At 34.4% G+C, this 26,821-nt stretch overlaps 1 protein-coding gene across 4 annotated transcripts in view; it reads left to right on the top strand.

The window, feature by feature from the left end:
- Positions 1 to 20,845, top strand: part of QSER1 (glutamine and serine rich 1) — a 78,267-nt gene extending 57,422 nt beyond the window's left edge. For all 4 annotated transcript variants that reach the window (XM_065943908.1, XM_065943906.1, XM_065943907.1 and 1 more), the window contains 8 exons: positions 107 to 223; positions 817 to 950; positions 2,360 to 2,577; positions 7,604 to 7,741; positions 9,853 to 9,950; positions 13,415 to 13,567; positions 15,889 to 15,984; positions 17,221 to 20,845. In XM_065943908.1, the coding sequence (XP_065799980.1) occupies positions 107 to 223; positions 817 to 950; positions 2,360 to 2,577; positions 7,604 to 7,741; positions 9,853 to 9,950; positions 13,415 to 13,567; positions 15,889 to 15,984; positions 17,221 to 17,361 (1,095 nt within the window). In that variant the 3' untranslated portion in view covers positions 17,362 to 20,845. The remainder of the gene's footprint in view (positions 1 to 106; positions 224 to 816; positions 951 to 2,359; positions 2,578 to 7,603; positions 7,742 to 9,852; positions 9,951 to 13,414; positions 13,568 to 15,888; positions 15,985 to 17,220) is intronic.
- Positions 20,846 to 26,821: the final 5,976 nt, after the last annotated feature.

Below are 26,821 nucleotides of genomic sequence, written 5' to 3'. Positions count from 1 at the left end.
TAAAAGATTGAACTAGGGAGTTCTTTAAGATTCCTTTCAGTTCTCATAGTCTATAAATCTAGAATATATTGCTAGTTTTTATAAATGTCGTTAATTCTTCTTACAGGAGGCTTTAAAAACAGGAAAAGAACCCCCAGCTATTTGGAAAGTACAAAAAGCTTTATTACAGAAGTTTGTTCCTGAAATTCGAGATGGGCAAAGAGAATTTGCTGCTACAAATAGTGTAAGTAAAATGCTTGTTTACATTAAGCTTCCTATTTTTTGACAGTGATCTTGGGTAAAATATAGAATGATATACATTTAAATGTATTGTTTAATGTATTTATATTGATCATCTCTGATAAATTAATAAGTAGCATAAAATTTGAACTAGAGTATATGATACTCCGATTTTAAAATAAAATTAACGTCTAAATACCAACTACTTAAATGGCTTAACTTTTTTTTTTTAATAATGGAAAAGAATTAACATTAGTGTGTGAAGAATTCTGATGGACCTAGAGACACTTACATTGATTATTCTGCCAATCAAATATCCTGATTTACCAAGAAGACTTACGGAATTATTTCTTTTTACTTAAGTAGTTGTTTAATAGCATTGAACAAGTAAGCATCTGATGATTACCCAAAGAAGACTGCATCTATATATAGGCTTGCAGTTAAGAGTGAGGCTGGGATCATTTTTATTGAGAGTGCAATTAGCCTGGCCTGAGCTGCATTTTGAAGGATGACTTTATGACAGTCTGTCGTGACAGCAAGGGAATATTTTATGTACAGAATGTACAATTAAGTAACTCAAAGTGCTTCTTTCCTTAGTACCTTGGATATTTTGGAGATGCAAAGAGTAAATACAAAAGGATATATGTGAAGTTCATTGAAAACACTAACAAAAAGGAGTATGTCAGAGTGTGTTCCAAAAAGCCAAGAAATAAGCCTTCACAGACTATCAGGTATTTATTATTGTATGTAATATGTTTGTAATAATTATTGGAAAGCTTATTATTGGTGATATCTTATGCAAAGATTTACATCAATTAAAAGGAGACTGATTATTTTTTTCAATCATATACAAGTCTGAAAATCATTGCTTAATGTTATAAGTGATTCCTTTTGAAGTAATGACACAGGAATTATAAAGTCTGTGGCTATCATTGTGGGGTGGATGTGTTTTTCTTTCCTGAGTCCTTTTGGTGTCACCCAAATATAGTGGAGAATACTTGGATTTACAGTCTAAAGATTTGAATCCATCTGTTTATGACCTAGATTAATATAAACATTTCTAGGGACTTCTCTGGTGACCTAGAGGTTAAGACCAGGTTTGATCCCTGGTCAGGTGACTAAGATCCTGCACATGGTACAGCCCCCCCCCGCCAAGAAAAACTAAAAAAAGATAACCTTGCTTAGCTCCCTTTTTTTAATATAAAAGTAAAATGAAAATAATAACAGAATGTCAAATTTTAAATGAAAAAAATTTGAGAAAAAAACTGTTTAAGGCCTGTACATTACAACTGCATTAGAATTGTCATCATATGTTAATGTGACTCTGGGTTGTCTGGAGCATGAATTTGGAAGTGATGACCCAGCCACATTCTCTTTAATCTGTATGGGAAAGGGGGTGTGAGCCTAGATACTCTCAATTTACTGCTCAGAAGATCTAGTTAATGAAGATTCCAGCTTATTGGACACAGCCACCTTACCTGTATGATGGAATTTCATCCTCTCCTTCAAACCTCCAAAACTAGGGCACAGCAAATCTTACTTGGGGGACTCTAGCATAGGTGTAGTTGAGAGCCCACCTCAGAACCTGGCACCACCAGAGCCTGTGAGAGTTCTGATGTTCCAAGCTAGAACATCGATGGACTCGAAGTCCATTGATCATCTGCATTACACCCTCATAGGAAAAATGAGTTCGTACAGGGAAAGGAGGGGGAGAGAAATAATAGGGCCTGAATTAATACCGTCCCTAACTAACTGAATATGTTGAATGTCAGTGTTAAAGAGTGTATTTCAAGAGAATTTTGGAGCAGTCACCATTGGCGATGTGTAGGGCTTAGACTTTATTTTGGAGGTATTGGTGAGGTGATTAAAATTTTTTTCACCAGTGTTTCTTGGTTTTCTGTTTATTTTTTAATTAAATTATTTACATTCAAATTTTTTTATTCTAAATTTTTATTAACTTTATTTGGCCAAGTTGTGTCCTGTGGGATTTTAGTTCTCCAACCCGGGTTTGAACCTGCACCCCCTGCAGTGGAGGTGCAAAGGTCTAACCGTTGGAACCCACCGGGGAAGTCCCTTGTCTAATTTATTTGAATTAGACAAGTTTTCAGTGTGTTAATGAAGTCTGTTTGTAACATTGCAGAACAGTTCAGGCTAAGCCAAGTAACAGCAGTAAAACTTCTGATCCTCCAACACCAAAAACTGCAACAGCAAAAGCCCCTTCCATGAAACCCAAAGTTAAACAGCTAAAAGTAAAGGCTGAGCCACCACCAAAGAAAAGGAAGAAATGGAAAGAAGAATTTTCATCATCCCAGTCTGACTCATCTCCTGAGATCCACTCTAGTAGTAGTGATGATGAGGGTGAGTTCTTCATGAAATGAATACCTTGATAGTTTGAGATTTGCTGCATTAATGGAGAGGAACAATGATGCTGACAATTCAAAATGTATTTATTTTTCCTTAATTAGGAAATTTAGCTACCTCATTAAGTTCTGCTTAGGCATATATTTGCCCATGACTAAGCTAAGTAACTGTGCCTTAGTTTCTCTTTTATAAAGTGAAAAGATTGAAATACATAGCAGTTATCTATGTATTTTGATGTATCTATGTATCTATGTACCTTTTGACCTTAGAACCCTGTTCACTGTTAGAAACTGTTGAAGGCACCAGTGAGCATTTATGTAAGCTCTATATATATTGAAATTAGCTTCATTAGAAATTAAACCTGAGACAGTTGTAAAACAGAAATGTACCAGGAAACATCCATCAGCCATCAAACTTACTGCGTAACATTTACAAGAAACTTTCAGCAGTTCAGTAGTCCAGAGCAGAGGCAGGCAACTAATACTGGTGGTCTAAATGTGATCTGCAGCCTATGCTTAAAGTTTTATTGGAAAACTGGGAATTATCTACATGTTTTCATAAGTTAGTTTCCCCTTACAGTGACCGATTTGAGTAGTTCTTACAGAGAACACATGACCATTAAAGTGCCAAATATTTACCACGTGGCCCTTTACAGAAAAATACGCTGACCCCTGATTCTAACAAGGTGGTCAGAAAAACATGGAAGGATGACGGAAGGCTGCGTATGCCATGCTAAAGCTAAAAAGCTTGGGATTCTGTAAACAGGGGAATCCTTGGAGGGAATTAAGTAAAAGAACAAATGGTAAAATCTGAATTTGAATTATGAGACATCATCTGTCTCTTCAGTCACTCATTTGTGTCCGACTCTTTGCAACCTCATGGACTGCACCATGCCAGGCTTTCCTGTCCATCACCAACTCCCAGAGCTTTTGAGAAATTCAAGATGTATTCTTGGCAGAACTTGAATGATGAATTAAGTTTTGGGGGTACTGTTGAGGTTGATGTCTAGGATGGTTTCTGGCATTACAAGTATCATTGCCTGGGAGCTGATCTAGAGATTACTTGGATAGAAATAGAATTATAATAAAAATTCTTTCATAACAGAAGTTTGCTTTAAATGTATTATTTTTAAAAGCTACTTAGAAATGTTTTTTAGAAATGTTTGTAAAGTATCCAGAATTTGTAAAGAAATTTAGTGCTTTAAGTATGCATGGAAGGCATTATTATATATATATAATTATATGTAATATCACAGTTAGCATTCCTGCTTACTGTTTAGAATAGAGAAGTTTAGAGAAGTTTAAGTTCTGCTTTGCACTGTTATTTATACAGCTTCCTCAAATGACAATCAAGTTGCAAATTTTCTTTCACTGATAATCTGAATTACCACTCGGTGTCACTAGTAGGCAAGCATTATTAGCGCTTCTTAAAAAGAAGGAAATATGATAATAAACGTAGTTTTTAGGCTGGTGGTTTTTCAAACTATTTATTTCAAGACTTCTTTATAATCTTCAAATTTATTAATGATTCCAAAAGACTTTTTTGTGTGTGATTTGTATCTATGTATATCACCAAGGATCAGTTAAAACAATTTTAAAATATTTTAAATAAACCCATTACATATAGGGGACTTCCCTATAGCTCAGATAGTGAAGAATCTGCCTGCAATGCAGGAGACCTAGGTTTGATTTCTGGGTCAGGAACATCCTCTGGAGAACGAAATGGCAGTATTTCATTGAACACTCCATATTCCTGCCTGGAGAATTCCATGGACAGAGGAGCCTGGTAGGCTACAGTCCATGGGGTCGAAAAGCATCGGACACGACTAAGTGACTGACACACATGTTACATATTGATGCAAGTTTTTTAAACAATTGTGTTTAATTAGAATAGGATTTTCATATTCTGTATTAGGTTTTTTATTAGATGTTATTTTGGTTAAAGTATGTGAAGAAAACCTGGACTCATGTTAGGTATGTAGTTAGGAAAGAGAGGAGTATTTTGATTGCTTTTTTAGATAATTATGGGTATTTTTCTTTGATACTCAAAGGATTTTATTTTGTAAACTTGACAAGTGGTAGTTTCTTCAACTTTTCATGCTTTGTTATGTTAAAATCTGTTTGTTTTACCCTTTGAAGTATCTTTCATCTGTGAATGACTTTATAACATTTTTTGGCCATGTGAAAATATTTGTTAGCTCACTGATTTTTTTTTCCATTTTTTCTCCCACATTTTAAAATGTGGCAAAATATATGTAACATAAAACTTGCCACTTTTACCCATTTTTAAATGTAAAATTCAGCAGCATTAATTATATTAACAACTGTTGCACAACCTCACAGCTATTTGCAAAACTGCTTAATCACTCCAAATAGAACCTTTGTAACCATTAGGCAATAATTCCCCCTTCTCCCTTCCCCCCAGCTGCTGATGATCTCTAATCTGTTTTCTGTCTCCATGAATTTGCCTCCTCTACATGTCTCATGTAAGGGTGGCTTATTTCACTTAGCATAATGTTTTTATAGTTCGTCCATGTTATATAGCATATGTTAGAACTTTTTAGGTTTTATGACTGAATGCAATTCCATTGTAAGTTTATCCATTGTATGCCCTTATCTTTTTATCTATTGATAGACACCTGGGTTACTTCCACATGTTGGCTGTTGTAAATAATGCTGCCGTGAACATTGGCATACAAATATCTGCTAGGTTTGTGTCCTGGTTTTCCACTTATTTATATACCTAAGAGTGGATCCTAAGAGTGGAATTGCTGAGTCATATATTTGTATATTTAGCTTTTTGAGGAACTGCCTAACTGATTTACACAGTGATTATACTATTTTACATTCCCACTAACAATACATAGGTTTCCGGTTTCTTTAAATCCTCACCAACCCTTGTTATATTTTGTTTTGTGATGATAGGTATTTTAGTAGGTGTGAAGTGGTATCTCATTGTGGTTTTGATTTGTATTTTCCTAATGACCAGTAATGTTGAACATCTTTTCAATTCCTTACTATTTTCTTACTTTATTTGGAATAATGTCTATTCAGATTCTTTGCCCTGTTCATTTCTCCTTTTGTTCCTTAGTTGTAGGAGTTCTTTATATATTGTAGATGTTAAACCCTTATTAGGTATATGATTTGAAAATATTTTCTCCCATTCTGTAGGTTGATATTTCACTTTTTTTTTTTTTTTAGTATATGTGAGCCCTGTATTTCAGTTTTTGATAATGTCTTTTGATGTACAAAATTCTGATAAAGCCAAATTTATGTTTTTTTCATTGCTGTTGTTTTTGATGTCATATTTGTAATCCATTGCCAAATCCTAGGTCATGAAGATTTATCCCTGTGTTTTCTTCATTAAGAGCCTTATGGTTTTAGTTTTTACATTTACATAATAAATTTTTGCAGTATTAAAAAATAACATTTAATATTACCACTAATTTCATCAATGAAGTCTTTAAGTATTGAAATGGTCATCAGGCTCACAATGGTGGAAATAAGTTTTCCGAAATTCTAATTTTCACTTAGAACCTCAATTTCATCATCGGCAGCAAATACTGTCAGTTGTTTTCCTGGTAGTGACAGGTTCACTTCTTTAAGAAAATGTCTGCCAACTACTGAATAGGGGCAGGGTATCTGTTATTTTTTAAGTAAAAATGGTATTCCAGTGGAGGAGAAGGTGGCTGGTTCATCAAACAATTGCATGGGTGCTCTTCCTGGAGACAACTGTCATACATCATAGCAGAAGTGCTCAATATATACCTCTCATTTCATCACAGAGTTTTAAGACATGTACTCAAGAGTAAAGATTTAATACAATTAAGTTTTTACTGTTTCTCCAAGGATTATTATTAAATATGAAATGAAATGAAAATGAAATCAGTGTTTTGGGGTTTTTTTCTCCTTCAAATTCATGACCACAGATGACAGTCATGGCAGAGTACATGGCTATTGGTACAGTTTGCTGTCAGTGTCTCAGTTCATGCTCAGAAAGGCCCACAGATGTTTTACCCAGCATTACTTTTACAGATGTCAATAGAGTAACAAAGGTACATAACATCTTAATATTACTAGGAAAACAGTTTGACATCAGAGACCCCTGAAAGGGTTGTTGGGGAGACCCCAAAGGGTTTGGACCAAACTCTAAGAGCCCCTGTTAAAGGTTGTGATGATAGTTCTGTATTTGAATAAAAAAGTAAAACTTAAGACACTCCTCTAATCTTGCGGTTCTTACCGTTGAATTTGAGTGAAATTTTTTTTCTACAGATTGTGTTTACATTAAAAATTTTTAAAATATGTCTTGACTCTAGACCAGAATTTTACAGTAAGTGTAGAAGTAAAAAGAAAAGATATGTATATGTTAACTCATACATTAGGTGTTTTATGGTTTCTTTACTAATTAAATACTAGAAAAATCATCCAATTTTGAAGTAGCACGACCTCGCAGTGGATGTCTGATAGGGCCAGGGGAGGTCCCTACAAGGGCAAATGTTTCCAAATGTTGGGCTGGTGTTGGACTTCAGAGGCACCTGGGAATTTTTTTTTTTTTTTTTTTTAGTTCTACCACTTTATTGCTACCAACCCATCTCCCCCCACCCTCGTGCACACATGCTCAGTCATGTAACCCCATGGACTGCAGCCCGCCAGGCTCCTCTGTCCATGGACTTTTCTAGGCAAGAATACTGAAGTGGGTTGTCATTTCCTTCTCCTGGGAATTTTTCTTAAAGTGTAGCATTTAAGCTTCATTACCACTCCAGATTCATTTTAGTAAGTCCAGCAGTCTGGTTTTTTGCTTTGTTTTGTTTTGTTTTCAAAGCTCTCCAGTGATTGTGATAGGCACAACCAGCTTTGAGAATCTCTCATTCGAAGTGTTTTTAAAAGCAGAGTGGGAGAACCTTGACTTTGAAGAAGTTTTATCTACAACCTTTTATCTGCTTGTAGGTAACTTGCTGTTGGGTAACGTGTTTTTAAAGTTGTCAGAAAGGAATCTTTAATATTTCCTCTTTCCTCCCTCCCAGAGTTTAATCCTCCAGCTCCCTTTGTCACTCGGTTTTTGAACACGAGAGCAATGAAGGAAACCTTTAAGAGTTACATGGAATTGCTTGTGAGCATTGCTTTGGATCCTGACACAATGCAAGCCTTAGAAAAGAGCAATGGTACAGTCTGCTAAGTAATACTTTTTTGGCAGTACTTTCCAGATTTTTTTCTTTCTTCTCTGTTAGTTATATGTTTAATATGTGGTTTTTGAGATATACCCTATATGTTGTCAGTTAGTAAACTGTTGATATATTGGTTCTATAAATACAGCTTTATATTTCATAGAGTCATAGCTTTTCATGAATTGTTTGAATAGTTGAACAGTTTTACATTAAATATATTTTTATTGATTTCTACTCATGAGAATATTCCAGTATTCCTGCCTGGAGAATTCCATGGACAGAGGAGCCTGGTGGGCTACAGTCCCTGGGGTCGAGAAGCATCAGACACGACTAAGTGACTAACTACCTACTAGTTTCTTTAAATCCTAGAATCTTTTTCATACTCATAACATTTTCACTAAGTATCTATATTATGTAGAAGGTCCAGATTTCAATCAGTCTTTATATTTCTGTTTTCTAATAATTGGAAAGATGAAGCAGATAACAGTAGTATAAAGATTAAATTGTATATTTATGTCTAGTAAAAGATATATCACAGAGTAAAAAAATATTTTCTAATCAATTAGCAGTAAAACCATAAATGCCTTGGATTATATTTATTAATATTATTCCTTTTTTACTCTTCCTCTAGTAACTTTTTCTTCTGGTAAAGTAGAGATGAAATTGACATATGAAATAAGCTAATAATATCTAATTCATATATCTAATGTTGCTCACTAATATTTACCCTTCAGCTACTACAGCTTTCACCAGGGACAATTAAGAGAATAAAAGGATTAATGAGCCAGTTCCCATTATCCTTCTATCAGAATGAGTTGAACAAGTGTAAGATCAAAAAGATAGTAACAATGAATAAATAGTAACAGTATACTTCAACAGCAGTGCCTAATGATATAAATTGTTTTATTATTTCCATGTATACTTTGACATACATTATTCCCCATAACCCCAGAAAACTTAGCTATTTTTGGAGTAAAGACAATGAGGCTTAAAAAGGTTAAGTGACTTGCTTATTAAGAGCTCACAACTTGCAAGTAGCAGAAACAGGAACAAAGAGCCTGCAAATGTTTTCTCTGTCAATCAGAACTCCTTGCATCATAAAATATACATTTCTTAATAGTGGTCATTTCTGGGTAGTTGTATTTTAAATGATTTTTTTCCTATTATATTAAAAAATTGTTTTTCTCCATTTAAAATGAAGGGGATAGATTTTAATGGTTGTATTTCAAAACAATGCACAAATGTTTAAAACTTGTTTTTGTAAAATGTAAATTTTGAATAGACTTAATCACTACTGGAAAGATAAAAAGAAAGCTATCAGGTGTGTTGTGGTGACTTTGAACAGCATTCCTTACTGAGGACTTTTTCTTCAACTTGAGGAAAGTGTTCTTTTGCTGTCTCTGCTTGTGTTTATTTTCCAGATATAAAGAGACATTTTATTTAGCTATGAAATTAGTAACCAGATTCTGAGGGTTTATATATACATTTTCAGAAAGGTCATTAAAGATAATTAGTATTATAAAATGTTGCTATGCTGATAAATTTGTAGTGACGTAATCTATTTACTACAGCACCAAAAGTAATTAATTTATACTCTGAATGTATTTTTCTTTTTCTAAAGTAACTATTTTGACTCTTTCCTTGTGTATTTGAAACTGAATTTTGACTATTTTTTCTTGCCCCCCCCTACTTATCCTTTGCCCCAAAGTACAGTGAATTAAGAATATCATACTCAGTATTTTATTGAAAAAATTTTAATGTTAAATTTACGATTTGAAATATTATTATCGTTCACTTGGTAAATGAAATCTGGAGAGAATAGGCAGTTTGACCGTTTGTTGATCAATTCTAATGCTGGGGTTAAAACCCAGGACTTTCTTCTCTCATCATAGTTTGCTGCTGCTTTCTCAGTTAGCTATTGTAAACTTTTTTTAAAGCTAACTTTTGTTAAAAAAAAAACAAAAACCTTGTGTGCAATATTTTAAAATCAATACTTTACACCATGAATTTAATGTCAGTCTATTAATGTTTTGAGGAAAAGCTGTATTTCTAACAAGGTTTTGTGTTGCTAGTTCATCCTGTTACAACAAATTCTTATCTTGTTTTAGATGAGCTACTTTTGCCTCATATGAAAAAAATAGATAGCATGCTGAATGATAACCGAAAGAGACTTCTTTTGAATCTTCATTTGGATCAGTCATTCAAGGTATTTCCTTCACATGGTTTATTAGCAAACTCAGTAGCAATTATAGTCCTCAACATAAAAGGAAAGAATATTTTAGAAGTCATTCTCAGTTTTATAAAGTTGTCCACCCAACAAAAATTTGATTTTTATTCATTATGAGTCTTGTCTGAACGTCTTTTTATTTTATTAAGTACATTCTTAATGTTTATCATTTGTTTTTCTTTGCTTAAATTCATTTTTCAGGTTTTTATGTTCATCTTTTGTTGTTTAGTCGCGAAGTTGTGTCTGACTCTTTTGCGACCCCATAGACTGTAACCCGCCAGTCTCCTCTGTTCATGGGATTTCCCAGGCAAGAATACTAGAGTGGGCTGCCATTTCCTTCTCCACGGGAATCTTCCCAACCTAAGGATCAAATGCGCATCTCCTGCATTGGCAGGCAGATTTTTTACCACTGAGCCACCTGGGAAGCCCTTATATTCATGTAGTATTCCTTATATATAATATTATAATTTTCAAATGTTTTCAAAAATGCTTCCCTTAAACTACTGTATTCCAATCTTGTTTTTATTTTAAGCCTTTTTTAAAATTTCACATTTCATCTACACTTAGAATTGGCCATAGCAGTTATCAAAATTCCCTTTATTTGCTTGGTTTACCCAGTGTCTAAGGAAAAATTGATCTTCACATAATGGTAGGAGATATTATACATCTGTTAACATATCTTGGCACTGTAAATTGGTTTTTGGTATTACCAGAAATTCAGTTCAGTCACTCAGTCATGTCCAACTCTTTGTGACCCCATGGACTGCAGGCTTCCCTGCCCATGACCAACTCCTGGAGCTTGCTCAAACTCATGTCCATCAAGTCCATCTATTATCAGAAATAGAGAACAACAAAAGCTAATCTAAAGTCAGAAAATTTGTCATAGAATCTACTGAGTAATCAAAAGTTTTCCAGCTTTTCTTATTCAAAGTGTAACATGTAACATATTACATCTAAACTCAAGAGAAGTTTTTTTAATACATTTGTATAGCTTTTTTATAAACAGTCTTTATATTTTTGGAGCAGTTTTAGCTTCACAGCAAAACTGAACAGAAAGTACAATTTCCAAGTATCCCCTGCCCCCACACATGAATAACCTCCCCCATTACCATCTTCTCCCACAGAATGATACATTTGTCACAACTGATAAACATACACTGGCACATCATGGTAACCCAAAGTCAATAGTTTACCTTACAGTTCACTCTTGTGCATTCCGTCAATTTAGACCAACATATCCACTATCATAGTATCGTACAGAGTAGTTTCACTGCCCCCAAATCCTCCGCTTTGTTCATCCCTTTCCCTCCCCTAACCTCTGGCAACGACTGATCTTTTTACTTTTACTCCATAGTTTTACCTCTTCCAGAATTACATATAGTTGAAATAATATGGTATGTCACTTTTTCAGATTGGTTTCTTTCACTTACTAATACTCATTTAAGTTTCTGCCATGTCTTTTTCATGGCTTAGTAGCTTATTTCTTTTTAGCCTGCATAATACTCCCTTGTCTAAATACCCCACAGTTTATACCTTCACCTACTGAAGGGCACCTTGGATGCTTCCTAGTCCTGGCAATTAACTGCCGGACAAATTTGTGTGAAGGGTTATGTGTAGACATGAGTTTTCAAGGCCTTTGGGTGATTTGTTATAGCTTTCTCACATCCCTATTTTATCTGAACTCCATGTAAAAGTGAAGATCAGTTTCATCTTAGGTAGGTGAAGATGAATGCTCTGAGACTGATTTAGAGGTTGCAGCCAGTTAGAGTGTGTGTGCTCAGTCGTGTCTGACTCTTTGCAACCCCAAGGACTGCAGCCCACCGGGCTCCTCTGTCTATGGGATTTCCCAGGCAAGAGTACTGGAGCGGGTTGCCATTTCCTTTTCCAGGGGATCTTCCTGACCCAGGGATTGAACCCACATCTTTCCGGTCTTCTGCATTGGCTAGCAGGCAGGTTCTTTACCACTAGCGCCACCTGGGAAGCCCGATCAGAGGTTCAGTGACACCAAACTCTACTAGTCACTCTGTAATCTTCACTGACACACACTTCCAGGGGAGAAAAAAGAAATTCAGAAGTTAGATAACCAGTGCTAAGAATTTGTTCTCCTCACTCCTAATCCAGTATTTTCTGTTTAACTGCTATCTTCAAATGAAAGAGTTTGTGGGGAGATACCATGTTTTCAGCAGACAATGAAATATTGTCAGATTATGTTCTGTGAATATTTACTAAATCTTACAAATGACCAGTTTTGGCAGACCATTTCAGAAATGTTGAACCAGTTCCCTAAAGACTTGTGTTAAAATAAAGCCATCACTTGCAAGTTAGTAGACTCAGTAGGTATTTCAGTCTTATGCAGTAGTTTATGGTGGACAACTAAAAAATTTTTCATATTCTTGTTTTCATAGAGAAAACACAAAATTTCTCATTTTGAAATTATAGTTACTTAATGTAACTGTAAATGGTAATAGTGATGTCTATGATAGATAATTTTCATTTATAGCAATTTGTATTTCAAAGCCAAAATATACACACAGTATTAAAAGTTAGAATGATGTGATGTAAAATACTATAAATAGTAGATTATAAAATATTTTATTTTTAGAAACAGTTACTACTATTTCCCGTGATGATTTTGAAAATTTTAGGAATCTTAAAGCCTTTTGAAGTTAATAATGTTTTTTTTCCTCTGAAATACATTTATTTCCAATCATCTTGAGCATCTTATTTAAGTTCCATTTGTTATAAGGAGTAATTCTGGGTCCAGAATTTTTCAAACCTGAACGTGTTTTGTATGGAAAGCACAAAAGTATATAATAAAAGCACAAATAATCTAAGAAAGAGAGTGAAGCTAGAAATTAATAGCTCATTCTGATAGAGAATGCTGAAAGTTCTATTGTTTCTATTAAATGAAACAGTTCACTTCTACACTTTTGTTTTAAAAATTAAGTTATTTGTTTAAGAAATGTTTGAGGGGTCACAGAGAACCGATACAGAATTTGAAAAAGAGTGACCTTGAAGGTTGAAACTGTTTATAAACAGTTGAAACTTATATCTGTCCGTCCCCTTGACTTGAAGCCTAAGAGACAATACTAGAAGGAACACTCTGCCTCATTCAGGAGTCCCCACAGTGTCACATGTTGTTGCTTAAATCAGGTCATAATGTTGGCTCATATCCAAGGGGTGGGGAAATAGGTTCTATATCTTGATGGGAGGAGCCACCAAGAATCTGTGACCATGTGTAACACCCCATGTATCTTTGTGTATATATGTAGGTATATACTGTATATATTTACCACACCCCATCAGTAACTCCCACATATATTTTTTGTGTATATATGTACATGTATGATTATACTTTTATATTAAAAAAATAAATTTTCAATAGCTGGAGGTAGTCAAGCTCACTTTTTTCTAACATCAGTTATTCTTGCTTTATTCTCAAGAATGCCTTGGAAAGTTTTCCTGAACTAACAATAATTACTCGAGACTCTAAAGCAAAAAGTGGGGGATCTGCTATTTCTAAAATCAAAATGAATGGCAAAGCTTATAATAAAAAAACTCTAAGAACTTCTAAAACAACTACTAAATCTGCACAAGTAAGTATATATATTGATTGATGTAATTACAGATTTTTCACTTGTTAATATAAATCCTACTTAAGACATTGAAACAAGCAAGTTTTTTAAATTTTAACTTTTTTAAATTATGAAAGTATGATAACACATTTACAGGAGGCTTGGAAAATACAGAGCAAAGTTACATATAGTTCTACTATATATGACAGTTATTTTTTAAGTAGATAAATTAAGATTTTTAGTTGGAGTTTCAATATCAAATTCTCAAAAATTAATAGAATCAGTATACAGAGAAGTAGGAGAATATAGTAGACCTGAAAAGCACTGTGAACCAATTCAACATAATTAAGATTTATTCAGTTTTCACACAACAGTAGGATACAAATTCGATACAAGTTCCCATAGGCTATAAACTCGGAGACACTGAAACATATCTAGGGGCATAAAACAGGGTGCAAAAATTTCATTGTCAAAAGGTATTGAAATCATACAGCGTCTGTTTTCTTATTACTATGAAATTATGTTAGAAATCAGTATCAAAAGATATTTGAAAATAGCCCATACTTTTTCAAGTGCAGTGTGACATTTACTGAGAGAGATCTTTGACTTAGCCATCAAAAGTCTCAGTAAAGTTGGACTGAGCCAACGGGAATTTGCTGTCTGGCTCAGGAAACTCAAACAGGGGCTCTGCATCAGCCTAGAGGGGTGGGGTGGGGGGAGATGGGAGGGAGCCTCAAAGGGGAGGGGATATATGTATACCCATGGCTGATTCATGTTGAGGTTTGACAGAAAACAACAAAATTCTGTAAGGCAATTATCCTTAAATAAAAAGTAAATTTTAAAAAGACTGAAAAAAAACACAAAGAGTGATTGCAAGGAAGAAAGCATTTAAATGAGAAGTTAATATTAAAGATACTTTAAACAAAATCTCTTATATTTGGGAATTAAGTATCCACTTTTAAATGATGGGTATCTCTAAGAAGCTATAGCAAGGAAAATTAGAAAATATTTGTAATAGAATGAAAGTGAAAAGAGAATTTACCAGAATTTGTTGCATGCAGCTGAAGCTGCTCAGTGCAATTAAATATACGGAGTCTTGACTAAGGTATGAAAACAAATAATGGACACTAGCATAATATTTTGTGAAATTTGAACAAAATCTGTACTGTGGTTAATGTATCACTAAACAAGCAAATATTTTCCTCTGTTGTTGTTGAATGTGAAGTGTGTTCAGGAGGAATGAACAGGAGCAGGGACTCATTCTTGGTTTTTCTCCATTGATTAGCACGGTATCTGGCATATAGTGAGTGCTCACAAATTTTCTAAATGAGACTGATAATTATTCCATGCTTATATTTTTAATATTTTTGTATGTCATTGAGTACAAATGCATACAGATAAATGAGTATGCACATATTGCATAAGAATCAGTATTCCATATCTGTAAAATTATTAAACTTGGAATTCATTTATTTTCAAATGTAGTCTAAATTATTTGCTGTTTCAGAAAGCAATTTAGTGACATATCGATTACCCATCAAAAATGTGTTTTGTAGGGAAAAAAAATGTATTGTAGAAACATTCATAAATACATAAAACCATATGCCTTTGCTCATTGTAGAATTGTTTATAAGAACAATTCCAAATATATATCACCAGTGTGAGACTGAATAAAGAGCTACCCAGATAATCTAATACTGTGTGCTTTTTAAAAAGAAGAGAGATTCAGTCTTTCAATAAAAAATTTTTTACTTCCTATAGCTTCCCAAACATAGTTATAAGTATTAAGAATACAACAGTGAAAAATGGTCCAAAATCCTTGCCCTCAATTTCTATGGGGGAGTGAGGGCAGTGCTTAATAAACTGAAAGATATCCAAGTTTTGTTTAGGTTTAAAAAGTTATGAAAAACAAAATTGTGGAACAATATGTACAGTATGATCTCCTTCCCATTACAAAATTTAGTGTTATTAATACATGTTATACATGGGGGAAACATGGAAGAATATATAGCATGCTGTTAACATTGTTTACCTCTGAAACAAGACATTATAGAATTCTTTTACCTTATAAGTCATCTTTATGTTTACTGTTTAAACTTTTCTATAATGTTTAACTTTTTGGAAATAGTATACTTATATTCAGAAAAAATAATTAAGATTTTAAAATATAATTTAAATTCTAATTTTGAATAAGCGTCTTGTCCATATTAATACATATTAATACTAGCCATATAAGTCTTTTAAGATTTCCATTGAGACTTTTGCACTAATATTTTCATAAAAGTATTCTTAGTTCAGATGCTCCATGAAATAAATGTGTTTAAATTCTTTTCTTTTTATAGGAGTTTGCTGTTGATCCAGAGAAGATACAGTTGTATTCTTTGTATCATTCACTCCATCATTATAAATATCATGTTTATCTGATATGTAAAGATGAGGTAATTACTTTTTTTATCTTCTTATAAAAGAAATGTATGTTTTCTTGAACTTTAAGAAGATTGTAGCAAAAATATTTTTATATGCAATTTTTAAAGGCTGCATTACATTTACAGCTACTACAAAATATTGGCACTATTCCCTGTGTTATACAATATATCCTTATAGCCTATCTTACACCTCGTAGTTTATACCTTTCCTATTGCCCCTCCCCGCTCCCACTGGTGACCACTAGTTTGTTCTCTATATCTGTGAATCTGCTTCTTTTTTTGTTGTATGTACTAGATAGCTGCAGTATTTTTTAATGCCTTAAAGAGAATTGTCAGAAATAATTTTTTAAAATATGTGTCTGTGCTCTCTCTGTTAAATGCTGTGCTCAGATTAATCTGAGGCTCACCGCTTCTCATAGGACCTGTGAGTGGTAATGTTTTTAAACTGTTATATTTGTTTTACATTGCCATGATAAATGGCACTTTACTGCATTTTCTTCTCTCATAATGTATAATCATCCTGTTTAATTAATTCATTTCAGTCACTGCTTTGAATATCTTGCTGTCCTCTTTATCACCAGAATGACCTTATCCCAGTTAATTGCAGAGAAATGGGGGTTTTGTCCCTTGGTGTGAAGAAATGATAGTTAAAATTTAATTGTATCTTTTCAGTATCATAATTTAAGTTGCTCAGAAATTATATATGACAATACCACGTGATAGATGGGATATAAGGATTAACATCAGAGGTTAAATGGTTGTACACAGTAACCTTTTTTGACAAGCATTATCAGTTTTTTAATTTAAAAGGGTTAAGTTGGCTCAAGGCTGTACAATCATGTATTTGATAATAATCTGGTATTGAAAAATGTGCATAAATCTAAAATCTTATCTAGCAAAGGAGAAAGTAAATATGGTCATGTAGTGTATGTTGGCTATTTTTACAATGCTCTGAAATGCAAGAACTGACCCCAAAATTCCACTTTTAACACAATTGGACAGAATTGAGAAAGTTTGAACCACTTCTCCTAGCCTTCCTCCCTCCCCCCTTGGAGCTGACAATGATAGGCTTAGACCACTCAAATTTATATGAGATAGTCATTCTCTGCAGATGGAATTTTTTTTAAATATTGGTACTTGGCAAATTTTTAAATCCTCTTTTCATTCAGGGTAGAGAAACAGTGAGCCCTTGTGAAGAGCTTATAAAGTGATAAGCATAAACTAATTTGGTATTTCTTTTCATTTTAGATTTCTTCTGTGCAGAAAAAAAATGAAGATTTAGGGCAGGAAGAAATTGTTCAGCTTTGTATGAAAAATGTAAAATGGGTAGAAGACCTATTTGAAAAATTTGGAGAACTTTTAAATCATGTACAGCAGAAATGTTCCTAACATTGCCACAAGAATTCCATCTATTTTCTGGCATTAATGAGATGGCAGAGGCAGGTGGTCAAAGGGGGTCTGGAGACCTCAGATGATTGAATGCCAAGCAGTGGGCTTGTGTAGGCACGCCTGCTTTGACCATGAACTTGCATCATGGCCTCTGCTAAAAGACAGTGGTGCTGCCAAGGAAGTCAGTCCTTTGGAAATGAACCTAAATGTCACCACATTTTTATCCTGATGAATGATTTTTCTATTTTGTAAACCATTGGGTAACTGAGTTTTATTTTCAGAAATGTTTTTTGACAAATGATGAAGCATGCACTAAATATAATTTTTCTTTATTGCTAGAGAGATAACACTTAAGTAACTTGATTATTTTTTTCCTGACTCTGACCAAACAACAGAATGAAAGAGAAGTGGCAGAAAGCGTATGTTTATCTTCATGTCTGACCACAAAATGGAAAGTACTGTACATTATGTAAGCAGATCTGGTGTGATGTGACATTCTGTATGAGAATATCATCAGTTTAAAAATGTAAAATTCAGAAACGGCATTCTGCTTTATGAACTTTTACTCTTAACATGTTCAGGAAACTGGATGTGGAATTGGTGCAATTCTATGACTGCTTTTTGTGTCAAATTATATGGTGATGAAAAAACAATGACATACTATTTTCCCTATCTCAAAAGAAAAGTATTTTCCTTTATACCATTTTTCCTTTGGAAAAAATTTCAATTGTACATTTTATTTCACTAATAGTTGTATTTTTCACAAGGAAAATGTTGTGGTTATAATTATGTTTGATGTATCTGTACTACACTTTTCATTATTTTCAGTAAATCTTATTTAGTTATATGTTGAATTTCTATTGTGAATTTATCTTGAGGTAACCCTCTTTGTTTATACAGATTTACTTCAGTGTTTTCCAGAATATGCATTCAGTACTAGAATTAGTTTAGCTTTATAAATGGGGTTGTGTTAGACACTGCAGTCATTTTCTAATTCATACAAATAAATTTCTTAGTAAACTAGCACTTGGTTAAATGATTTGTCAAAATTAAAATTTACCACATTCTACATTTTGAAGAATGAAGTTTGTAATTAGACTACATGCAGTGTTAAACACAGCTGACCTGACTCTTAGAACTGGAAGTGGTAGAATCCTCCTTTTGGTGCCTTTCCAACCTTTATACATGCTATTGTAGCTCTCTTTAGTTGGATAGCTAGTGTTTCTTCAAGTAGTTTAGCTGAGACCGTGAATGTATTAGGTTCAACATGACCTTCTGTTTTTATTTGTGTTTGCCAACAGGATGCCTTATTTGTTTGAGAAAAAAATTTTTACTAGTGTCCTTCTAAGCGATCTCCTTTTTTAGGATTCTAAAGAAGTTGTTAATCATCATACTTGTGTTTATTTTACCACCATTTAGTGCCTTAAGTCCTATCAAAAAAGCAGCGTTACTGCTCAATGCCCAAATAAGACATGCTTACGTGGCTGTTGCTGTTGTCTTGATTTTGAGTTAACAGGCCAACTGCTTACACTTAAAACCTCAGTAAATTGGCAAAGAATTAAAGGTAGCATGTAACTTGATTTGAGAATCAAACAAAGTAGCATTGGGTGGAAATGGAGTATTTGAGTTAAGCTTACATATTTATTTCTGACGGTTATCTTATTGAAAGCAATAATCCTTAATCTAACAGTCCTTATACCTGTTGTTAGACAAGATAATCATAGAAATTTCTCTCAAGAATTAAATGTTCCATTTCTGAACATTTAGGCAGCTTATTTTGAAAGCAAAAGTAACCTATTAGATACATTTTGCCTAACTCCGATAAGAGAGTATCAGCACTGAGAGCAGCATAAAATTAATTTTGCTAAGTGGAGAACAGTAGGAAGCAGCCATATTTCTTTCTGATACTGACTCTGGACAGAATTGGTTTCTTTCATTTCCAAAGTGCAGAGTAGAGAACTACATCACCTAATGTAGGGTTGTAAGTATACATCTTTATGTTACTTCCCGCAGCTCATTTGCCTGAATTATTAATGATTTAAACATTTTTAAAAGCCATCCTGCATTTAGGTAACTCTTGAAGTACAAGTTTGAAATCACTAGCCACAGTTCCTTCATCATAAGGCCCATGGAAAACAGAGACATTCCTTGTTTCCTGTACAAAATAATCCATTTCCTTTCCAAGGGCAGTTGCCCTTCAGTTGTTTGCAGTTGTATTCATATTAGAAAACAAGTGTTTTCATTAAACCAGAGGCCAAGTCTATGATACTGCCTGAAGGAAACCCAGTTACTTTGCACCATCTTCTCTCATTTGATCTATATAGCATAGGCAAAGACATCAAACTCAGGCCTTAGTGAAGTGGGACTATGACTATGACATCCATACACAAGTCCTTTCTTTGTATGAAATTGAATAAATACCTAGCTGGTTAGCATTCACATTCCTTGCCAGGGAGTTTGAAATGTGTAATATAGAAATAGGCTTAGGTCATAGATAGAGTTCAAGAGATAAAGCACATGTCACCACAACCCAGGAAAACGTGTTTAAGAAAGATTGGATTTTCATATCTACAGAGACCTAGACACAATTTACTATTTTTAAAAAAATCATTTTCTTTTGGTATTTACTCCTAGTTCAGATTAGTGGTTAGAGAAGGGGCCTCCTTATTCCCATTTTCATGATGACCTAGTTTCTACTTAATTGATCTAATGAAGTCATAAATTTATAATGACTTATGAATTATAGTAAACAATAGAAACTACCCACTTTTGTATTATACTATCAAATAGAAAACAACGATGAGATAGAAAAATCTAAATTTAAAATGGCTTAGAAAATATTCAGGTTATCTTTAAATTTCTAAATTTTGTCTAGTTTCTAAAACAGTGAAAATTATAGGTGACTCACACGCCCCTTACTGTTTTTGCAAAGTCTCAGTTTCCTTTTAATATATGTATTTATTTTTGTTAAAATAGCTATTTTCCAACCTGTGACTTTGGAGATACACCCATAAAACTAATATGGCAGCAGGGTTATTGAATCAGCTTTGGGTCCCAGAAGTTGCTTCAGATGTGCACGTTGTGAATTTTATTGTATCTTATAGAATATAATTTTTGTTTTAAACTGTAGTTCCATCTGTTTCTCAGAAATACTTTTCAAAGAGTGAAAAATTCCAGGATAACTGCTTCTGTGTCAATTACGCTTGACACATAACTGCACAAATGAACAATGTACACTATTAGTTGTACATTAACTTACATGTACGACTTTTGGCATCTGTGTTCACAAATGCATGTTTTCTCAAATCACCGTTATTTATAAGTGACAATAATTGAGGTTAAGGTTACAAAGAAACCTGCATTTGTAGTCCAGAGTTTTAAGTGGTCCATTATACAATGTACGGAAATGTGAAAGACAATTTTGTATATTTGTTTGTTACTAACTCAGATCATTAAAATGAAAACAATTTTTTAAACAACAAAATCAGAATGTTTTGGGGTTTGGTTCTTTTGTTTTTAAGAATTGAAAACTGAGGTATTGTATTATTCATGTATCATCATGTTATAGATTCAACACACATTACGAAGTCCTAAATAATTAGGTGAAAATGGTAAAGGGCCCACCCATCATTTTCTCAAATGATTAAGTCAATATTTGATGAATTATTCAGCTTCAGCTGACAATATCAGAAAGTACTTAGGACTTTCTGTGTTGAGATATGACTCTTAGCCTTTCTCCTTCTATAAAGAACCATAAATTCTGTGATTTCTAAGTTTTATTTGAAAGCACTGCATAGCTAAAAGCGATTCCTAATATCCAGATACTTTTAATTATCTATGTAAACTGTTGAGTAGGTAAAAAAGGATTTTTGTCTTGACTAATCCTTTACTTTTCAAAGTAATAAGATTTTGCCTTTTATGTAAATATTTTAAAATGTTAAGTATTTCAGCGAAAAACATTGTCAGCATATTTGCTAGGTTTTAATTAGTTTTTATTATAAAGCACTTTTCATTCCTTGGTTTATTTTACACAGTACAGGAATAAGTCTTTATCAAAAAAGTTTTAGATGTGTCCAACTCTTTGCGGCCCCATTGACTGCTGCACCCATCTTTTTAAAAATACACTTTATATCTCAGAGAAGCTCTCTTAAACTCATTATTTAAGGTGACCTTCTCAAGGAAAATGTGAAAGAGGATACTTCTTTGCTTTCCATGTGGAAATATTTTTGTTACCAGAAAAATAATAAAGCTACTCATTCTTGTACAAAAAAAAATTGAAGAATACAAAAAATGAATTTTAAAAAGATATTAAAAAAAGATATAAATCACTCTCTACTTAATCTTGACATCAGCCTAAAACATAGCCTTAATTTTCAGTATGCGCTGGGTCACAAGATTTAAGCCTTTACTGTATTGTCCCTTTTCGGTGGTATAACTTTAAGTGAATTCCTGAATTTCAGAGACACTCATGTTTAAATGAAAACGGAAAGGCACATTCCCAAGTGAAACAAATTATCTGGATTATTGATCAATTTAGGTTACGTATGTATCTTTCTTAGGTTAGCATGAATAATTTAGAACTGACTGGTTTCAAATGAAAGGCAGATACAATTACCTATTAGCCTATTGTTAAGCCTTATCTATTTTGTGATGTTAATCAGTAGTCAAAAAATTCTAAGAATAACTAGTATTTTACTTAATTTACCTATGATATATAGTATATTGTATTCCCTCAAATACATTTTATTTTGCTCCTTACAGTATTTAAAATAAGGCAACAATGAAAATCATTTAAGACATAGAGTTAAAAATAATGGACATAGTGGAAATATTTTTCTTAAATTGCAGCCAAAATTATCTTTCTTCTGTCCTCCCCCTCTTTGCATCCTTTCCATGACTTTATTGCCTTTAGCCCAGACTGTCACAGTTCACAAAGAAAGAACAATTCTTTCCCCATTGTGGCACAGGCTTAAGGAACATGTATGGTTTTTCTTGCCTTCATGTTCCCTCTGCTAAACTATTCATCTCAATCTTCAGATTTCACTTTAGCATCATTTTTGTTTAATCAGAGTAGGCTGGGTTTTTTTGGAAGTATAATTGATTTACAATGTTGTATTAATTTCTGTTGTACAGTAAAGTGACTCAGTTATATAGAAATATATACTTTTTTATATTTTTTCCATTATAGTTTATCCCAGGATATTGAATATAGTTCCCTGTGCTATACAGTAGGATGTTCTTGTCCATCAACTCTGTGTGTAATAGTTTGTATCTCCTGACCCCAGCCTCCCAGTTTCTCCCTCCCCTACTCCTCTCCCCTCTTGGCAATCACAAATCTGTTTTCTATGTGAGTCAGTTTCTGCTTCATAGGTTTATTTGTGTCATATTTTAGGTTACATGTATAAGTCATATCATACGGTGTTTGTCTTTCTCTTGACAATGTGATAATCTCTAGTTGCATCTTGTTGCTGCAAATGGCATTATTTCATTCTTTTTATGGCTGAGTAGTATTCAGTTGCATATGTATGTATCACAACTTCTTTATCCATTCATCTGTTGATGGACGTTTAGGTTGCTTCTATATCCTGGCTATTGTAAGTAGTGCTGCATAAACACTGGGGTGCATGTGTTTTTGAACTATGGTTTCTTCTGGATATATGCCCAGGAATGGGATTGCTGGGTCATATAGCAACTCTAATTTTAGTTTTCAGCCTGTAACAATTTACATTCCCACCAACAGTGTAGGAGGGTTCCCTTTTTTCCACACCCTCTTCAGGGTGTATAGTTTGTGGATTTTTCTTGTTTTTTTATTGAGGTATATTTGATTTACAATGTTGTATTAGTTTTAGGTGTACAGCAAAGTGAATCTATTCCTCATACATATATATGTATATACACACTCGTATATATTCAGTTCAGTTCAATTGCTCAGTCGTGTCCAACTCTTTGGGACCCCGTGGACTGCAACACGCCAGGCTTCCCTGTGCATCACCAACTCCCAGAGCCTGCTCAAACTCATGTCCATTGAGTCGGTGATGCCATCCAGCCATCTCATCCTCTGTTGTTCCCTTCTCCTCCTGCCTTCAGTCTTTCCCAGCATCAGGGTCTTTTCAAGTGAGTCAGTTCTTCACATCAGGTGGCCAAAGTATTGGAATTTCAGCTTCAGCATCAGTCCTTCCAATGAATATTCAGGACTGATTTCTTTAGGATGGACTGGTTGGATCTCCTTGCAGTCCAAGGGACTCTCAAGAGTCTTCTCCAACACCACAGTTCAAAAGCATCAATTCTTCAGTGCTCAACTTTCTTTATAGTCCAGCTCTCACATCCATACATGACTACTGGAAAAACCATAGCTTTGATGGACCTTTGTTGGCAAAGTAATGTCTCTGCTTTTTAATAGGCTGTCTAGATTGGTCATAACTTTTCTTCCAAGGAGCAAGCGTCTTTTAATTTCATGGCTGCAGTCACCATCTGCAGTGATTTTGGAGCCTAAAAAAATAAAATCTGTCATTGTTTCCATTGTTTTTCCATCTATTTGAAATGGAATGATGGGACTGGATGCCATGATCTTAGTTTTCTGAATGTTGAGTTTTAAGCCAACTTTTTCACTCTCTTTCACTTTCATCAAGAGGCTCTTTAATTCCTCTTCACTTTCTGCCATAAGGGTGGTGTCATCTGCGTATCTGAGGTTATTGATATTTCTCCCAGCAATCTTGATTCCAGCTTGTGCTTCATCTAGCCCGGCAGTTCACATGATGTACTCTGCATATACGTTAAATAAGCAGGATGACAATATACAGCCTTGATGTACTCCTTTCCCTATCTGGAACCAGTCTGTTGTTCCATGTCCAGTTCTAACGGTTGCTTCTTGACCTGCATACAGATTTCTCAGGAGGCAGGTTAGATGGTCTGGTATTCCCATCTCTTGATGGATTTTGTTGTGGTCTACACAGTCAAAGGCTTTGGTGTAATCAATAAAGCAGAAGTAAATGTTTTTCTGAAATTCTCTTGCTTTTTCAATGATCCAACGGATGTTGTCAATTTGATCTCTGGTTCCTCTGCCTTTTCTAAATCCAGCTTGAACCTGGAGGTTCACAGTTCACGTATTGCTGAAGCCTGGGTTGGAGAATTTTGAGCATTACTTTGCTAGTGTGTGAGATGAGTGCAATTGTGTGGTGCTTTGAACATTCTTTGGCATTGCCTTTCTCTGGGATTGGAATGAAAACTGACCTTTTCCAATCCTGTGGCCACTGCTGAGTTTCCCAAATTTGCTGGCATATTGAATATAGCATTTTAACAGCATCATCTTTTAAGACTTGAAATAGTTCAACTGGAATTCCATCACCTCCACTAGCTTTGTTCATAGTGATGCTTCCTAAGGCCTACTTGACTTCACATTCCAGGATGTCTGGCTTTAGGTGAGTGATCACACCATTGTAGTTGTCTAGGTCATGAAGATCTTTTTTGTATAGTTCTTCTGTGTAATCTTGCCACTTTTTCTTAATGTCATCTGCTTCTGTTAGGTTCATACCATTTCTGTCCTTTATTGTGCCCATCTCCTATACATATATATATATACTTTTTTATATTATTTTCCCATATAGGCCATTACAGAGTATTGAATAGAGTTCCCTGTACTATAAATAGGTCCTTACCAGTTACCTGTTTTATATATAGTAATATCTGTATGTCAGTCCCAGTCTTCACATTTATCCCCCCACCCCTTTATCCTCCCCAGTAAACATAAGTTTATTTTCTACATCCATTACTCTGTTTTTTTTTTTTTTCATTACTCTGTTTTGTAGATAAGTTCATTTGTAACTTTTTTTTAGATCCCACATACAAGCAATATCATGATATTTGTCTTTGTCTGACTTCATTCAGTATGACACTGTCTAGCTCCATCCATGTTCCTGCAAATGGCACTATTTCATTCTTTTTATGGCTAAGTAATATTCCATTGTATACATGTATGACATCTTTATCCATTCCTTTGTTGATGGACTTTTAGGTTGCATTCATGTCCTGGCTATTGTAAATAGTGCTACAATGAACACTGGGGTATATGTATCTTCAAATTATGGTTTTCTCTAGATACATGCCCAGGAGTGGGGTTGCTGGATCATACAGTAGCTCTATTTTTAGTTTTTTAAGGAATCTCCAAACTATTCTCCATAGTGGCTGTACCAGTTTACATTCCCACCAATAGTGTATGAGGGTTCCCCTTTCTCCACACCCTCTCCAGCATTTTTATCATTTGTAGATTTTTTGATGATGGCCACTCTGACTAGTGTGAGGTGATACCTTATTGTAGTTTTGATTTGCATTTCTCTAATAATAAGTGATACTGAGCATCTTGTTCCCATCTGTATGTCTTCTTTGGAGAAGTGTAATCAGACTAGGTTCTAGCGCTCCGAACCAGATCATATGCCCTGTGATTCCTCTAACAGGATCTACCGCACTGAGTTACGGGTGCTTGATCCCGTCATCTGATAATAGGGCTCATGCGTGTTGTCTTCACCACTGCCTTCCTAGCATCTAGGGCAATATTTGGTCTCATTAAATATTTGATGAATAAATAGATATATGCAAGGAAGGTTACAGGGAACATTAAAAAGGTAAAAACAAAGTACAACTTTTTGCAAGAAAGGTATTCATGATCTTAATAAGCAATAGCAATTGCAACATCAGAAGAAAATTACAGTACCAAGCATTGGTATAATAGGAAAATTGCTGGTATTTTATGAAAAAGTAAAATGCAGCAGCCATAATTTCCCCCATTTTGCCCTCCTGCAGAGAGAGTCCAAGGACGAGGACTTCATGTTCCTGACTTTTGGGCTTGAGGCTCTCCAAGACAGAGTAACTAGGGAACAAAGTCCTGGTAAAAAATAAATGAATATTTCTGTGAGATGTACTCACTGTGAGCAAACATCCCTTAGGGGGAAGGTTCATTACTTGGGGAGGGTCAGGGAAGGCTTCATGGAAGCAATAATGATTAAGTGGAGCCTCAGATTTTGGGAGGACTTTTAAACGGAGCTGGCTGAAGAAGGCATAATAGTTGTATTCAGGAGAATGATTTTGTTTAAGTTCTGCCACTAAACTAGCTCTGTCCTCAGGCATGTCAGGTGAAGCCTAATCTGGATGTTTCCTCATCCTGAATGTAAGATAAGGAAGTCTTCTAAAGCTGTTACTGTTCTTTGATTCTGGATAGACTGGACCCAGGTTTGATCCCTGGGTCAGGAAGATCCCCTGGAAAAGGAAATGGCAACCCATTCCACTATTCTTGCCTGGAGAATTCCATGGACCGAAGAGCTTGGTGGGCTACAGTCCATAGATCACAAACAGTCATACCCAAATGAGCACCTAACACACACACACACACACACACACACACACGAATGTTGGGAGGATGCAAAGTGGTTGAGTTTGGCACACACACACACACACACACACACACACA

The sequence above is a fragment of the Muntiacus reevesi genome, chromosome 9, assembly GCF_963930625.1.
Source record: "Muntiacus reevesi chromosome 9, mMunRee1.1, whole genome shotgun sequence".
NCBI classification, from domain to species: domain Eukaryota; kingdom Metazoa; phylum Chordata; class Mammalia; order Artiodactyla; family Cervidae; genus Muntiacus; species Muntiacus reevesi.
This window is presented reverse-complemented; position numbering and strand designations above follow the sequence as displayed.